Source organism: Adiantum capillus-veneris, chromosome 15 (assembly GCF_014529385.1).
Source record: "Adiantum capillus-veneris isolate H3 chromosome 15, ASM1452938v2, whole genome shotgun sequence".
Lineage (NCBI taxonomy): Eukaryota > Viridiplantae > Streptophyta > Polypodiopsida > Polypodiales > Pteridaceae > Adiantum > Adiantum capillus-veneris.
The window spans coordinates 20,847,722-20,865,997 of record NC_140945.1 but is presented as its reverse complement, the minus strand read 5'-3'; the positions used below and the strand labels follow the sequence as shown (position 1 = coordinate 20,865,997).

At 47.1% G+C, this 18,276-nt stretch overlaps 1 protein-coding gene across 2 annotated transcripts in view; it reads right to left on the bottom strand.

Annotated features, from left to right (window-relative positions):
• Positions 1-3,357: 3,357 nt before the first annotated feature.
• Positions 3,358-18,276, bottom strand: part of LOC147440369 (uncharacterized) — a 30,437-nt gene continuing 15,518 nt past the window's right edge. For both annotated transcript variants that reach the window (XM_086530127.1, XM_086530128.1), the window contains exons 9-10: positions 4,364-4,463; positions 3,358-4,038 (exon numbers count right to left, since the gene is read on the bottom strand). In XM_086530127.1, coding sequence (XP_086386253.1) covers positions 3,862-4,038; positions 4,364-4,463 — 277 coding nt within the window. In that variant the 3' untranslated portion in view covers positions 3,358-3,861. The remainder of the gene's footprint in view (positions 4,039-4,363; positions 4,464-18,276) is intronic.

Sequence of the window (18,276 nt, the reverse complement as noted above, 5' to 3'; positions counted from 1 at the left end):
ATGGCATGATTGAACATCACTGCTAGAAGCTCTGAGAGCAGATCCCTAAAATGTATAAAATGCGCTGGCACTAAGACATCATGATCGTATGCTCTCCCAATCCTCATCATATCAATGGCCTTCTTCACCATCTCAACGTGAAAAAAATACATGTGTGTGGGTATGGCTCGGGGGGGTCACGAAGAGTTGGTTGTCCAAGAAGTGTGTACAAAGATGATGCATACTGGCTCCAGGCCTCTGTAGAAGTAACGGCAAGAGGGGGGGGTGTGCTCATGAAAGAGTCACCATGCCTCACCCAAATCCTAAGTCAAGAATAACTAATATAGATCCTACTCTAGTGAGCCGAAAATGCCCTCTTCTTCTGCCGCACTAGGCGTCGTAAGGCAATCCGAGACTGTCTGTGAGTGATGTCCCCCAAAAGCACCTCCATTTTAAGTTTGTCTCTCGTCTCGCGGCACTCCTCATTATACCAGATGCTATGGGGCATGCTCCTAAAACATCATGTCTCCTCAGGCTAGGTGTGTGGGGGTATGCCTCTACTGCTGCATCATACAATATCTATGTCAGTATAATAGTAAGATCCTACAGAGATCGCCATGGCTGCCCAATGCACAGGCACATGTAGATGCCTGTAGATGCCATCTATATAGACAAAGTCTGTCTCCTGCGTAAAGGTGTAGCGAGTAGGGGTTGTTACCCATGCCATGTGTGCTATACTAAACTGGAAAGAGATGGTCATCGACACAAGGGCATGATCTACCACCACTCCAACACGTATGGGTCCAACTGTTAGGTCCTGGATACTAGAGATAAATCTTGGCTATGCCATGACATAATCCATTGTGCTGGCTCCATGTCTCTGTGGAAAGCATGTAAAACCTCCCACAACAAGAAATCTTTGTAGGCCATTCAAAGTGCCCAATCCATGTGCAGACCCCATGTTTGTTAATTTCCATCCATACTCAGTATGATTCACATCCTATGATAGATAGGCCCATCTCTACAACATCCAGCTCCCTCAACATCTCCTATGAAGTATCATAAAATATTGTCTGGTGATGGGCAGTCCTAGCATTGAAGTCCCCTAAGATGATAATGTCACCATCCCTAGAGCATATATGTTAGCATCCAACATAGAAAAGGGGTGTAAGAATACTGTTATAAATTTTGTCTTACCTTTAGATTTGAAAGAGTATTAAACTGTCAAGGTCAGGGGGGCTGAGCATCTGCACCGTCTGTCTATTGCATTTTCTTCTGTAGAATGCACAGCTATAGCTGTGGGATCTTTACCAAGTAAGCACATAGAAGAGCTACACGTGAGGACCACTCAGAATGCACTAGCTCAACAGTCGGAATGGTGCCTGCTTTTGACACCTCAGCATGCAGAATCAAGTCGATGCAGTTGTTACATCAACGAATCATTGCAGGCCATCTCAGCAGCAAGAATGCTACCTCCTGCTGACACCTCAACATGCATAATGCGTAATGATTACCCATGCAGACATGGCTATGTAATCTCACTCCTATGCACTTGCAAGCAACTGAGTGCAACTGCAAGAGGCTGCAAGCTTCTCTCTCAGTGCTAGTCATTGTTGTGCCGCCTACTCCCTCACAAATGGTGTTGACGCCCCTCCCCCAGACCCTTGACGGTCGAGAATGGACACTTAGTGTCCATTCCCCATTAATACCTGCTCCCCCATGGCTCCCGGCCTCCACCGGTCGCCAAGGGGTCACAGGTATTATGACTTGTCTGGTAAATTGGATGCAAGTAGTTTGATGGGGTACAGGGTGGTTACTAGAATCCACACAGCGATATTTTTAATGAAAGTGTTTCTACTAGTTTAGTTTTCTGATGTTGCCCTTTCAACAAATTGGCCGCTATATGTAGTAATGTCTTGCCGATGCACTGATTCAACTCTCTTTATGCACATTTGGTACGGGTGACTGTGTAAGGTCGAGGGTCTTTGGCCCTATGCCTGTTGCCTTCTTAAGCAACATAGATTCTTACATTTTGTAAAGTTAGCTCATGAGTTTCTTTTATTCTTTGTAGCCACTGTTCTCAAACGTGGGTAGCTTATGTTTCTATTTTGGCCTTCCAAGACTTGAGTATCATGTCTATAAAAGAAGAGTGCATTTTTCTTATAGTAGAAGGCCTTAGGAAACTCTAAGGTTGTTTCCATTATGTGAAAGATGTTGCCTACTTTTAAGGTGCTCCAACACTTCTCACTCTTGGATTGGAACTCAAAATCCTCAGAAGGGTTAGCCATGAAAACATAAAAGAGTTATCGCTAAACAAGCTTGTTTCTCTAAAGCATCAACGTGATTAAGCATTACTTTGAAGCAATTCAAATATTCATGCAACCTTTGAAGACATTAAAGAGCTCTTTAAAGATTTAAACAATTTCGTAATATCTTGATTGGTCGGATGGATGAATCTACAAAGAAATTTGTCTTTATATTTGCTACTTGAGAGTTGTGTATTATGTAAAGAGGAAATTAATTGACAATGGAATCAATATCATTTTTTATTGAGTTGTGTGACGTGAGCCATGGGGGAGCAAGTATTATGGGGGAATGGATACTAAATGTCCATTCCTGACCCCTTCAAAAGAGCATCCTCACGTCACACAACTCAATAAAAAATGATATTGATTCCATTGCCAATTACTTTCCTCTTTATATAGTACACAACTCTCAAGTAGCAAATATAAAGACAAATTTCTTTGTAGGTTCATCCATCCGACCAATCAAGATATTACGAAATTGTTTAAATCTTTAAGGAGCTCTTTAATGTCTTCAAAGGTTCCATGAATATTTGAATTGCTTCAAAGTAATACTTAATCACGTTGATGTTTTAGAGAAACAAGCTTGTTTAGCAATAACTCTTCTATGTTTTCATGGCTAACTCTTCTGAAGATTTTGAGTTCCAATCCAAGAGTGAGAAGTGTTGGAGCACCTTAAAAGTAGGCAACATCTTTCACATAATGGAAACAACCTTAGAGCTTCCTAAGGCCTTCTACTATAAGAAAAATGCACTCTTCCCTTATAGACATGATACTCAAGTCTTGGAAGGCCAAAATAGAAACATAAGCTACCCACGTTTGAGAACAGTGGCTACAAAGAATAAAAGAAACTCATGAGCTAACTTTACAGAATGTAAGAATCTATGCTGCTTAAGAAGGCAATAGGCATAGGGCCAAGGACCCTCGACCTTACACAGCCACCCGTACCAAATGTGCATAAAGAGAGTTGAATCCATATAGCGGCCAATTTGTTGAAAAGGCAACATCAAAAAACTAAACTAGTAGAAACACTTTCATTAAAAATATCGCTGTGTGGATTCTAGTAACCACCCTGTACCCCATCAAACTACTTGCATCCAATTTACCAAACAAGTCCATCTCTACAAAGATTTTTTGTTCATTTTCGTAAAGCTCATTCTGCATGGTTCATATAACAAAGAAGGCACAATTGATACAATGCCTCTGAAGGCATTGTCTGGAAGGATGATCTAAGTATATCTTGTCCATTCATCACTTAATGACTGATTGTGACAAACCTCAATAATTACCGGCAGATAGCTTGCCAGGCTAATGATTTCATTTCAGGATCACATCTTAATATTGCACTATATCTGGGATAAAGCCCAATTATAAGCCCACTAAGGAAAGGAATCGGGCCATGAGAGGGCCGAAACATGGACAAAGGTGAAACTTTGTTTAGAATCCACAAGGCATCCATCCTCGAGGTTGAACCTTTAAGCAGAATTACACAGATTAGTATGATGGGTGAATGTCACCTCCATGTCAATGCAGTCCCATAACCCTATTTTGAGGAAACAGCTCCACTAGACTACCTCCTTCAAGTTATGCGAATGAAAAACACCATTAGCAGGAACATGCAGAAAATGATGAATATGATGAGCCAAGTAAGGCAGCCTGTCTTAAAACTGTGAGAATAGACAGCTTGAGAACGTGTGTTTGCCCGGTTTGTTGCTGCCAAGCTATGCTCCACAGCTTGTTCTGTGGAATCGAGTACCTGCACACAAGCATCATCATGAGGTGCAGGACTGGAAGCATCAATATTGAGTAACTTCCAATGATCTTGAGCACGTCTTTGCCTTCTTTGAGAAAACAACCATCCCTTTCTCAGAGCAACAATACAGATCGGCAAAACAACACCACATTGCTCGAGAGAGAGAAGGAACGTTCATTATTTGAGGTCTCTAAGAAATTCTTGGTCCCAAATCAGACAAGAAATTCTCGGACGACAAGAAAGGCAAGTATATAAATCGACACATCTAGACATACCATCACCTTAAGGACTTTCATAAGATTAGTCTACACACAAGCTGCAAGCTTACTTTTTCAGAATCATGCACAGCTTGATTCATGGCAAGGCTAGCCTCCTTCAATTGGTGCGCCATGTCAACCATTTCATCAGTCAGATCTTCTTGTAAATGCCTGGAAAAACAAACAACCATTATAATGCAACAGCATTTTTAAGTGAAAGTACAGCTCAACATCAATCTCATGACAAGAACACGAAAGAGGACTGCTGGTTCTGAGTGTCATTTATGTGGTCTCAGAATTCTAAAAAATTGCAAAGACATACAGCAATAACCAACTGCCTATTTTTTCAAATCATGGCTGCTTGAATTGTGCTACATTCAACCACTCATTTTACTGCGCACAACGTCACTAGCTAATGACATGGCTGAGCATCTGGGCGATGCCAAAAAGCAAAAGAGACAAACAAGAAAAGCATATGCATGCCCCGGAATAGAAAAAGCATGCACATGTAGGAGTAGATTTTGGAAGCACCCAGTTTTCATGCTTTTTGTATCTGAGGCTGCAAAATCAGCCTGTGTTTTGTAGGTAGTGGGGATCCTCTCATTTAGAGTCATCATCATATTATACCCGTAACTAACTCTCTCTATCTCCGTGACAGAGAAGCTCACTCAATGCTGTTAGAAGGTAACCGGACAGTGTCACAAACAGGTGACGTGGAGTGGCCAATATGGGGCAGCAGAAACACACACACTCTCTCTTTGGCCGCCAGACAGTCCCAGAAATTCCCTGCAGTGCCACCTGGCAGCAGCGTACGGACACCCCCGGAATTTGCGGCGCGTTCTGCGGAGGCTGTACGGACTGATGACGTGGCAGCAGCGTACGGACCTTCAGATTTTGGCTACACAAAATCTACGCAAGAGAGAGAGAGCGCTTTATTTCTAATTGCTTTATTTTTCTCAAGCAAGGCTTGTGAGAGGAAATTGCTTTATTTTTGAAAGCTTTTGGGGCTCTGCTTTTGGCATCCCTTGTAAACCTTTATAAGTGTGGCTTGGGCTCCCACTCTGCAGGCCATCTGGATGCAGAGTCTGAGAGTGAGACCCACCCACTCCCTTGTACTTTGTGCAACAGATTTAATATAAAAAAAAATACCGAAAGGGGCGCCAGTCTTTGGGGCCAATACCTCTTGGCATAGAACTCCGCCGGGCAGGTGTCGAATCAAATTGTGAACTGTTTTGAAGTGAATTCCTGTCGTGTCGCGGTACATTCTTGACTTGGAGGCCGGATAACAGCTCGCTGCTCGCTGCCCGCCATCGCCCCCCCCCCCCCCCCCCCCTTATCCCCCTCGCGCTGCCTCTCCCTGCTGTCGCCCGCCTCGCCCGCTACTCGTTGGCTGCTGCGCGCTGCCCACTGTGAGCTGCCCGCTGGCTGATGCGCGCTGCCGCTGCCCTTACCCGCCTCAACCTCCCCTTCCCCCACCCCTTTCCCCCCTGTGTGCGCCCCCTTCCCCCGCTCCATTCGCCCCGCCTTATCCCCCATCCCTCCGAGTCACGCTTTCGGCTCATAGGCAGGCTGTTTTTTCAGCTTCCTTGTGAACGCCTCGTCGCCAACGCTCTCGTCGATTCAGCAGCAGACACAGAATGGCGGCTTCTGCTCCACCTCAAAGGGACTCCACAGAAGCCCCTTCGCCCGACACCGCAGAGCTGACCCTTCGACTTGCTCTTTCGCCAGAGGAGCAAGCGAGCTTGATGGCCGAAGTGAAGCGTCTGCAAGCCACTTCGGTTATCTGTAAGATCATTGGCACTCGACCCAGTCGGGCCAAGGTTCGGGATTTACTTCAGGCCCGTCTTCTCTCCGATGTGGGCAAGATCACTGATGTCCAGATCCTCAGGAGAGGGTACTACCAGGTCGAGTTCGAGTCTGCAGAGATGATGACTAAGGTGATTTCGATGAGCCGACTCAACATCAGAGCAACTCGAGCTTACTTCCGACATTGGCATCACAGTTTTGACCCTACTACAGACGTTCTCGAGGAGGAGGCAGACTTGCCGATTTCGGTCTGTTCCCCAAGCCTGAGGTGAGAGTACCTTCCCCTCCTACCCAGGATTGGTTCCATGTTCGGGACAGTTCTGGAGTCTCCACGCACGGCAGCTTCAGTTGTGGCCATGGCCGCAGGTTTACCTACTGTGCGGGTTCTTGTTCATGACACGCACTCCCTCCCCAAGGTGGTAGTGCTGCCTAGGGTGAGTGGGGGATGGATCAAACAGAGTGTGGAGTATTCGGGTCTCCCAAACCAGTGTTTCATTTGCAGGCAGATGGGCCATATGGCAAAGGCCTGTCCTCGCAGGAGACCTCGACCCACAGCGCATGCACAGCCTCCCAAGGCTGAGCATGCCAAGCAGACAGATACACAGGACGCACAGGCTGGTACATCGACGGAGACCAATGATCAGTTAGCCGATGGTTGGCAGCAGGTGCTTGGCCGCCGCCGACAGGCGAGGGCTCGTCCCACTGCTCCCCCTGGTGGCCGACTGGGAACCGTTTTGACCCCCTTCAGCAGGACCTACCTGAGGAGGCCCCATCCACTTCTGTTCCTCCGCCTCCGTCTCCTCCTCCCTCAGATGTTGCCGCTCCACCTCCCCCTCCCCCCCCCCCTCCACCTTCGCCTCCTGCCCCTCCTCTCTCCCCGATGGGGCCCACAGCCTCGTCTCCCGCCCCTTCCGCCACTCCTCCTCAGCCGCAGGGTACTGGACACTTCTGCCGTGAGGCGTTCACTTGGTAGTGCTTTCGCTACGAGCTGTGTGGCTCGAGAGGGACAGCCCCATTTGAAGCCGCCTTTTTTGGTGCACACTTCTCCCTTTGCAGCGGTCCCTAGAGATCTGACCAGCTTCGACATTCGCAGACGTTGGGACTTCTTCGACTACAGCTTCACTCGGTTTCTGGGTGACTCCTCTCCCAACTTGGAGGAGGCTAGCTTTCGAGTCCACGTCCTCTTTCTTGCAGCTAGAGGCATTGAGGCCCTGGACACAACGGTGGGTTTCTCCTTTCTGTTGTGTGGTAGGGATCTCATAGAGTGGGCCCAACACATAGTCCTTGATTGGCTCCAGATTCAGGCTACTGAGTTCTCACACCACACAGGGGACTTAGCGGTGACAGATCTGATACAAACTCTTTGGCCTTTGGCCAAGTTCAGCATGACACCTCCACTATAGCAGGGTGCAAGCACATTGTGGTGCATTTGTTTGCTACACTCAGTGCCCTCCGTGTTATGTATTTGTGCATGAGGATTCTTGGACAGAGGATGTAGTCCTTCGGGCTGCAGCTCAGCTTGGGCCTAGGCGAGACAGTCACTTCTTGCGCGTTTGTCTAGAGGTCGTTCAGATGCGGATTACTCCCCATCCAAACTGGCCTCAAAGATAGCGAGGTTGAATGTTGTGGCAGCATCTGTTTTCTCTCACTGACTCCATGAGGATCATCTCATGGAATGTGCAAGGACTAGGAGGGCTCCAGTTTCAGCGTCAGAGGGGTCGGCTGTGTCAGGAGCTGCAGAGATGCCTTGTGGGTGGTGAGATTGACATTCTTATGCTACAAGAGCACCATCTCTGTGAGAGCCGCATTCGGCGATGTGGTCAGATTTTGCGTGGTCGCTATGAGACGTTTTGGTCGGCTGCTTTTGGACCTGGAGGCATCCAGGGTGGGGTATGTATGACTATTGCGGATTCTTTGCAACAGGCCATCATGGGCAGAGGGATTATTGTGCCAGGCAGGGCTCACTGGATCCCTATGCAGGTTCAGGGTTGTCTTGTGGGCTTCCTGAACATCTATGCGCCCAATGCGGCGAGTGCACGGGCAGAGTTTTGGTCTCAGATTGTTGAGTCTCTGCCGCAGGCAGAGCAATGGTGCATAGGGGGTGACTTCAACATGTTGGAGGAACCCTCTGACAGGATTGGTGGTAGCCATACTACTGTGCATGGAGTTGAGCTGGCAGCTTGGGAGAGGTTCTATATGACTCTGCAAGTTTCAAATGTGTGGCAGCATGCCAGCTTTGTGAGGCCCCCAGACAGCCTGGACTTCTCTCGTTCAGACCGCAGAGTGGGAGGCGTGAATCTATCTCGGATAGATCGCTTCTACACTAGTGACCGCTTCTATGACTTGGGTGGGACAGTTGGCATTCTGGCAGGGACCTCCTTTTCGGACCATGCTCCAGTGATCCTTATAGTGACTGATAGGCAGAGGAGGGGGAGCACAATGCTTCGCATCCCCGAGAGGGTACTGCTAGACTCGGCGCTTAGAGACCGATTGGAGGCTCTTTGGACAGAGAGCTTAGACATGCAGGAATCTCCTACTAACAGAGTGGCCTCAGGACTTGCTCAGCTAAGTCGACTCTTTCTTCGGGAGTCTTCGGCTCGCCTGGCTGCAGCGAGAGAGGAGGAGCAGCTGTCTCCGACGGAGCGTTGCTTCCTTGCAGAGGATGCAAGAGCAGCATCCACACAGTCCTTGGTTGGAGGAGCAGTTACAGCAGGCTCGCCACGTGCTCGTCAGTACAGAGGAGAGGTGCCATGAGTTTGCTTTCCATCGACAGGCATCTCAGTGGACCCAAGTGGGTGACAAAGTGACATACGCTTTCTTTGAGGCAGTGGGACCTCGGCCTACGCATGCCAAGGTCAGTCAGTTAAGGAGGCCTGACGGGTCAGTTGCTTCAGAGCCAGAGGACATGCGTGCAGTTGCTACTGACTTTTACCGTGATTTACCGTCTGCAGAGCCCCAGTTAGAGCGTCACGATGCATGCAAAGAGCAGGTGTGGGCACAGATGCCTTGTCTTGTGACTGAGGAGATGCGCCAGAGGCTTGAGCTGCCTCTACAGCTAGAGGAGCTGCACACGGCTCTTAGTGCGCTCCCCCGTGGTAGCTGTCTAGGTGAGAATGGCTTGACTCCCAGCTTTTTCTTAGAGTACTGGGACTTGCTTGGCTCAGATCTCTATAGTGCTTTTCAGTACATCCTGCACACAGGTGAGATGCCTGACAACATGAGTGAGGGCCTGATCTACCTCATTCCCAAGGAGGGTGGCTCCTTGGATGAGATTCGGCAGTGGCGCCCCATCACCATCCTAAACTCAGCCTACAAAATTCTTGCCAAGGCTCTGAGTTTGAGGATTCGGCCACGAGCCTTATACATGGGACTAAGACAGGTTTTGTCAAGGAGCGTAGTATCCTTGACAACATCTTTACTTTTGGGAGGCTTCTGTCCTCGCGCAGCTCCGTGGTGAGGATTTGGTGATTCTTCTTCTCAATTTTGAGAAGGCCTACGACAGAGTTGACTGGGATTTTTTGGACGGCACTCTACGCAAGATGGGCTTCTCCGATGCTTGGATCAGAGGGGTGTCAGCTTTGTACAGACGGGCACACAGTCAGGTGCTTTTGTCAGGAGGTAGAGGTGATCACTTCATGCTCACAGGTTCGGTCAGACAGGTCTTCCGTCTTGCCCCCTTCCTCTTTCTGTTCTATGCTGAGGCGATAAGCAAGTTTTTGGTTTCACAGCAGGTTGGCTTACGTGGCTTAGCGCTCCCTATTTGGGGAGATGAGCTACTGGACGCTGAGTTTGCAGACGACTCAGCCTTGTACTTGAATGGCCAGGAGGCCAACCTACACAGGTGTGAGCAGGCTCTTGAGACTTTCTGTTGTGCATCTGGCGCACTGATCAACTCAAGAAAGACAATGGCTTTCTCGGTTGGTAGTGCTCCTACGCCCGATTGGATGCCAAGTGAGGGTTTCAGGTGGATTCCCCCAAGGACTGCAGTTCGGTACTTGGGCTGTCAGGTTGGTTTAGACTTGTCTCCCGAGCAGCAGATTGCTCCCCTCCTCCTGTCTATCAGGAGGAAGTTGTTACATTGGAGCTCCGCACGACTTTCTTTGGCAGGCAGAGTTGTTGTGGCCAACCAAGTGTTGTTGGCTACTATGTGGTACATCACTTCTTGTTGGATCTTCTCGAGTTCTTGTATCAGCCAAGTAGAGAGGCTGATCAGGAACTTCCTTTGGTCAGGAAGTGACACTCAGATTGCCCGGGCCATGGCAGGTCATCACTCTTCCTTGTTCTCAGGGAGGGTTGGGGATCATAGATCCAGCATAGCAGAGCATAGCCCTTCTTGGGAAGTTCATCGTCAAAGGACTTCTTCCAGGTGAGGAGCCCTGGAAGGAGTTCTTGCTTCAGTAGATTAGTGCTAGGGTGCCTCAGGCTGGAGGCCCTTGGCGACCCTTGACTCGATGGATTTTCACAGAGATGCGCAGAGTTGGCTTGAGCAGGAGACTGGAGGACCGCTTTGCTGTGAGTCTACTCCGATCTTGGGAGCAACTGCGGCGAGGCCTGGAGCAACGTCAGCCTACTTGCACGGAGGAGCGCCTGAGACAATCCCTTGTTTGGAACCCCATGGTTAGCACTCAGAGAGGCCACTTGGTTGGTAGTGGGCCTCATGTTTCCTGGGGTCCCATGGCAGAGGGTCCAACACACTCTCTAGGTAACTGGTTACAGTTTTCAGGCTTGTCAGAGGAGCTTCAGGGCATTCAACTACAGGGCATGAGAGGGGTGCAGAGCATGTGTCAGGACATCTCAGAGGCAGTACCAGCTGAGTGGCTCACACCTCTCAAGTCGGCAGCACCCAGATGGATGGGAGCCTTCACGCGATTGGAGGTTCTCATCTCAGTTCGGGCTTGCTCAGAGACTATACCCTCCCTGTTTTTCAAGCTACAGGGTGAGGGACGCCTACACCGAGTTGCAGTAGAGGCCCCGCAGGTGGCAGAGTGCTGTTTTCAGAGGATCCGCATGGTGGGCATCTGTGGGAGGACTTGTGTCATAGATACCGACCCAACAGCTCTTGAGACTGGCCACTGGAGACTGGGGGCTTGGGAGAGCTGTCCATTGGCACGAGTACAGTGGGATCCTGGAGAGTGGCTTTGGAGGGACCCTTTCTCCTCTACAGACCATCCAGGCGTCCCTTTCTTTCAGTACACTGTTCGACTGGGACGTCACATATTTGCAGCGCAGAGAGAGGCTCGTCCTGCTGCAGCACCTTATTGGCAGGAGGAGGGTCTCACAGCTAAGTTCCTGGCAGCTTTTTGGGAGAGGTTATGGGACTCCAGACAGCTGAGACGAGTCACTTAAACTAACATTTAGGAAAAAACCATGCAATAAATAAATATTTTTTTAAAAAGAAATTTTAACCAACCAACTCTCGACCTCATTCAATATTAATTAGTAGTGGAGCACTCTTGCAATCAGTGGCCAAAAAGGGTACTATTTGATGCACCCTATTGTGATTTGACCTAAAAGCGAATTGACCTCAACTTATGTCTGGCTTAGTTAAGGAGGTCTTTTAGCTTGCTCCTAGCAAAATGAAATTCTCTCTATCCATAGTAGGAGCGGATGTGGATGGGTGGACTAGTCAATCTCACAAAAGCCAACCAGTATCTTACTAACTGGCGACATTACCTACTCGAAGCCAATTTTACGGTTTTCATAGATGGTTGGAGTTTACGCTACTTCCTGTCACAGAAGCAGCTATTGGAAAAGCAGATGCCGTGGGCAAACATCTGGTCACACTTTTACTTCCGAATTGTCCATGTGCAGGAACAGAAGAAATTGGTGGCAGATACTTTGTCCCGAAAGCCGTTGGTTCTGACTATTTCCGCGATACATCATACAAGCTTCGAGGATATGGTCAGTCAGTACGCCACAGATACTGATTTTTGCAGATGTATTCAGTTGAATACACAATGGAGAGGTAGTAGCGGAATTCAGAATGGCTACTTGATGAAGAAAACGATGTTGTGCGTTACACAGCCATTGAAGGAAAAGGTTCTAGCCGAATGCCGCTATCCACCTTTTACGGGTCATCGTGGCATTGTTACCACCTTGAAAGGTGTAGAGAGATACTTTTGTTTGGTCGAGACTCAAGAAGGATGTGGACGATTTTGTACACAGTTGCTTGGTATGCCAGAAGGTCAAGTTTTGACAGGCATAAGGCACAGGGATTGTTACAGCCTTTACCCATACCCACCGCCCCTGGAAAAGTACTGCAATGGATTTCATTTTTGATCTCCCAAAAACACAGCGTGGGCACAATTGTTTATTGCCCAAATATTCAGATTACATGGCATGCCTGAGACGATTGTCTCCGACACAGACCCTAGATTCATGAGTTTGTTTTGGAAGGCTATTTGGGAGAACATTGGCACGCGGTTGCAGTTCTCGTCATCGTTCCACCCACAGACTGACGGGCAATCAGGGATTGCTAATTCAATGGTACCGGATTTGTTGAAGTCTTCTTCTTTGAATCTGAAGACTTCATGGGAAAAGGGTTTTAACCTTTGGTGGAATATGCCTACAGAAACACGATTAACTCTTTGATGGGGAAGGTGTCATTTGAGATTATTGAATTTGCTACCAAGGTTTCACCCTTCCTTAGCACGAAAGATAAGATTTTTCTTTGAAGCCGACCAGTTCACGAGGGACTTGGACTTGGTCCGGAAGGCTTTGCAGAAATCTCAGAAAAAGGTAGCAGATCGACATCGTCACAATTTGAAATTGAAGGAGAACGATTGGGTACTCTTACATTTTGAGAAGGCACACCTGAGAAAGAAAAAGAAAAAGGAGCGGCTTTCTTGAAAGATTAGCATGAGATACTATGGACCTTTCTAGATTTTCGAAAAGATAAATGATGTCTCCTTTAGACTGAAGTTGCCTGACACTTGAAGACTTCACAATGTTTTCATGCGAGTCTCTTGAAGCCTTTTAAAAGACGATGTGCCCGATGATGGGGAGCCAGATGAGCAACCTGAAGTGGAGGACAATGAGCAGATACTCGTTCCAGAACAGATATTGGCACAGAAAGATAGAAGGTAAAGCGATAAGACGGTTCTTGGTTAAATTCAAGACCTACTCCGCATTGGATGCGAAGTGAATGGAGCAAGAGAACCTGGTAGATACTCCTCAGATTGTGAACCTTTACCTTGAAGCATTTGGTTTAGCATAGTCTATTCCAAAATTGAACCCCGAACTCAGCTGGGCGGAATTTGGTGCAGTGGGTATGCACAAGAGGGGAGTCGCTCCACTCCTTTGTCAACAAATTGCCCCGATTTTGATACTAAAGTCACTGATGTCTCTTCTGAGTTTCAGGGATACTGTGAGCTGACAGTATTCTGCCGTATGACTTTATGAACTGGAATTCCCAATATTGATTTGTTTGAGTGCAGGAACTGATAGACGAAATGACTGCAGCATTTCGGTCTGAAAGATCTCGATAGACAAGATTGCAATATGGATTAGTTAATCGGGCATTTATGAGGTCCCAAGGTGGATGTAAATGCGATTGCTAAATACGTTGCCGACAAATCATGGTCTGAGATCTGAATGAATTTTGCATGTGATTTGTCATGTGATGTCCTGTGATGTGACTGTCGATTGGAACATGTGCTAGATGTGTGTTCCTAGTGCGTCAGTACTAACAATTCAGTGTCTGCTAAGACAGTTTATGGCCTCTGTCTATTTTGCAGGCGTAATCGAGGGCAATTACAATGCTTTCAAGAGGGAGGTATGTCACAAATCGGAATTTGCGGCGCGTTCTGCGGAGGCTGTATGGACTGATGATGTGGCAACAACGTACGGACCTTCAAATTTTGGCTACGCAAAATCTACGCAAGAGAGAGAGAGAGAGAGAGAGAGAGAGAGAGAGAGAGAGAGAGAGAGAGAGAGAGAGCGCTTTATTTCTAATTGCTTTATTTTTCTCAAGCAAGGCTTGTGAGAGGAAATTGCTTTATTTTTGAAAGCTTTTGGGGCTCTGCTTTTGGCATCCCTTGTAAACCTTTATAAGTGTGGCTTGGGCTCCCACTCTGCAGGGCATCTGAACGCAGAGTCTGAGAGTGAGGCCCACCCACTCCCTTGTACTTTGTGCAACAGATAAAATATAAAAAGAAATACGGAAAGGGGCGCCAGTCTTTGGGGCCAATACCTCTTGGCACGAAACTCCGTCGGGCCAGTGTCGGATCATGAACTGTTTTGAAGTGAATTCCTATCGTGTCGCGGTAGATTCTTGACATGGAGTGTCCAAGTCTGTTACAGACAAATCACCGAGCCAACTCAAGAGCAAACCATGGCGATGATACCATGTCAAAGGTATAGTAGAAAAGGTGAACATGACGACCAAGTCTGCAAGCGGTTAATGACCCTCTCGATCAACAGCAGCCAACGGATTTCTGCATTGTGGCAATCAAACCTCCTCCGAATCAGTCCCAAACCATGGGCTGTCCTCCTCTGTTGCAATGGTGTAGAGCCTAGGGCAGCCCCTGCTCGTGTAGAACTTGCAAGAGCAACACAAATGTGTAGGGGAGAGAGGGCGCTCAGCGGCTCTAGGAAAAGGGGCCTCGACATGATGAGCCCTCGATGCAATGGACTTGTCCATTGTAACGAACACCTCCCCACCTTAAAGCAATCATTGTACTTTCAATGTGCGATAAGGTTTTACAGTTGCAAATGCTGGCACGACTTCAGTTCTAGTGCAAGTGCTCTACATGTTATATCAGTGGCGCATTGGATTTGCCGGTTTTCATAAAGGGTAATCCATGACAGGGCATTGCATGGCAGTTTCCACTGCTATAGGTTTTGAAGATAATGTGCACGGCATGAATAATAAGGTCAAGGGTTTAAGAGCCTGGACAAAGGAGATGATCAAAGGTGTATGTAGAAGATGTGCAGTTGCATGACATTGACAACTCATGATCAAGATACAATGCAGAGATTGATTTGGGCAGTCATGGTTCAAAGGGTGTTGTGGACAGAGTAGAGGTGCCAAAATCCACCTTTTGTTGGGCATAAAAGCATAGGTGCAACACTCAGAGCACTTGAGGGTTACTTCTATTAGCCTCAAGGCATACTGTTTGGCATAAACTCAAGGCATACTGTTTGGCATGTGAGAAAGTGAAGTATAACAGACATCCTATTGCTTGTACTGATTTCAGACAAGACTAGGGGAAATTATTGCTATGGGTTCTTTCTTTGACGTCTTTGACGTCTCAGGGACTCAGGGGCCATGGACTAGTGTGGATAGGTTTAGTAGCCAACCTCACTTTGTACCAATAAAGCAGACAATGAAGCCTGACCATTTGGCTAAGCTATTCATTGCATGAATCTTTCGGATTCATGGGAGGCCTAAGTCCATTTTGTCACACAGAGACCTCAGGTTCACAAGTTTGTTTTAAAGAGCAATTTGTGAGAGTTTGGGTACGACACTCAAGTTCTCTACGTCATTTCATCCAGATTCCACACACCCAACTCGGTTGTATTAAACTTGTTAAAGTGCTACTCTCTAATAATAAGTATCAATGGAATAAGTATTTGCCATTCGTGTAATTTGCTTACAATAACACTATACATACATCTACTATCACGAGGACGAGGCAATTGCTAACTCGAGTTATTGGTTTCTTTCCGATGATTTTTGTTTAATTTTTGGGACCCTCTTTTTGAAGTTGCAAATGGCCGGACATTGTATGGTGAGTGTGAAACAGTAGTTTCATCCGCAGATGGGAAGTTGGTCAGCACTGGAATTCCAATAGTAAAAGGGTGTCTAGGCTCAATTCAAAGTCATCTAGGTCCCCTCGCCGCACTTAATAAGTGGTGGACACTAGGAAATTAACTCCATAGAGGCACAATGACAAGGTGGGGTCACCCAAAGAAAATCACCCGAGAACTGAGCTACATTGGATTTTTAGACGTGGTCCAAGTGGTGAAAGATGGTCAGATGACCAGTGAGAGTCCAATGGAAGCATTACTAAAATTTAGGGAAATGCTATTTTGGGCCACGAAATTTGTTCGCGCCATTAGCTTCAAAATGACAAGGGGAACGTTTTATTACTCTGCTGCAAAGTCAATTGAGCAACCAATTGAGAGATTTTTAAGCGGGAAGCCCAATGCGGGAAATTACATGCATGAGTGCCAAGTGGCACTTTTTGGCCAATTTACCAAAGTCTGGGAGAACAGAACTTGTAACTGACTTTTTGGAGCAGTTTTGGAGGCTGATAACTCTGATTTTCAGCCATTTCTCTGCATTTTTTAGCTTCCCATGACTTTACCTAGGACCAAGGAGCTCATTTTCAACATTGGAAGGCATCAGATGCGTGTTTACAGGGTTGTTTGCTGCGTTTTCAGCGATACGAAGGTTTTGGCAGCCATGGAACTCTTTCCTTTTGCATCTTTCTGTTTACAACTTCACAGATGCATTATAGGTCAAGCGCAAAAGAGGGGGCGCTCGATTTATGGTGGGGGGATGCTTCATTGAGAACTTGTCACAAGTTAAGAGCTATTGTGTGCAAACTTTTCCTCTCATGTACAGTGTAGTGCAAGAAGTGATGTCCTGCACACTCTACACTGCTCTCTCTCTCCCCTCCGTGCAGTTATGTGATGCCCCACAAGAGGGCTCTTCATTTGACCTATGTACAGTTGTGTGGTCTTATGCTTCTGTGTCGAGGCAAGAGCCTCTTTGAGCAGGAACAGGAGTAGCTAACTGCTACTCCAAAAGCATGCACAGGTGAGGGTAATAACTTCACCTTACAGGTGCATTTTCAGCGGTGGTTATGCGCTGTTTTGGGACTGTTTTGCAGCCGTATGGATGCCAGAAGCATTGGGAACAGTGCCCCACTGATAGAGGACAGTTCCGGGAAGCTGAAAACAGGGTAAAAACCAGTAAATACAGCGAGCTGTAATTGCTGTTTTTGGGCTGAAAACAGAGGGTTTAAGTCCTTGGAAGTGAGTTCTAGCAGAGGGATTTGTTCAGGGCGAGTTGTTGGGGCCGTTATGCTGCCAAAATTTTGCCATAACAGGTATAATCTAGTTGGATACAGGTGAAGATCCCAAGGACTCTAGTTTTACAACATTACTCTCTAAAGGAATAAAGAAGTACCGAAAGGGGCGCCAGTTTTTGGGGCCTACAGGTTGTCGGCATCTGCTCGGAGCATTCTAGCTTCCGAGCCGTGTGTGTGCTTTGAAGTGTTAATTCCCGTTACAAGTTTTTATTTTCAAAGTTTCTCTGTGTATTAAAGTAAAGTAAAGTTTCGGGTGAAAGCCAAAGTCTACCGCCCTACGGGCCGGTTTCATCTACTAGGGAGGCACCATTTGAGATAGTCAAGGGTGGCAAGAAGGTTCCACTTACCTTGTGCACCAAGGACAAGATCTTCTAGGCAGATCATTTTGTTGAGGATCTAACGTCATTTGCCAACATTAAGGAGGCTTGCAAAAGTCTCAAGGACGGCACAAGAAAGCAATAGACAAGCATGGTCGCGACTTGCACTTTACGAAAGGTGATTGGGTGCTTCTTGAGTTCGAGAAGGCCAGAATGAAAAAGAATAAGGGTAAGGAGAAGCTTTATTTAAAGCTCAGTATGAGATACTCTAGTCCCTGATCTCGGAAAAGATACTCTAGTCCTTGATCTCGGAAACGATCAATGATATATCCTTCACAACTGAAGTTGCCAGACCATTGGAGGATTCACAATGCTTTTCATTTAAGTCTAGTACAACCATTCAGGGACAGGTGTCATAGGATAGGAAGCGAGAGAAGCAACCAAAGGTAGAAGAAACTGAGGAGATTTTTCTTCCTACGCAGGTCCTAGCCACAAGGAAAAGGAAAATGAAGGGTAAGCTGGTCCGGAAATACTTGGCCAAGTTTAGAAACTATCCTACTCTTGATGCAAAGTGGGTGGACGAGGAGGACTTGGCAAATATTCCTCGGTCGTTAGAGCTTTACCTTGAAGCTTTTGGTTTGGCTACTACAACCATGTCAAGAGTGTATGTTGATTCAGCAGTTGAGTCTAGTACAGTGCGTGCTGGAGGGGAGCCACTCGACTCCCTTGTCACAGACCAAGGACTAGAGTCAACCATTTTGTGTTTGACATTTTGGGGGTACTAGGCTGATGGTCTCTGCCTGTGAGTGCTATATGATCCGT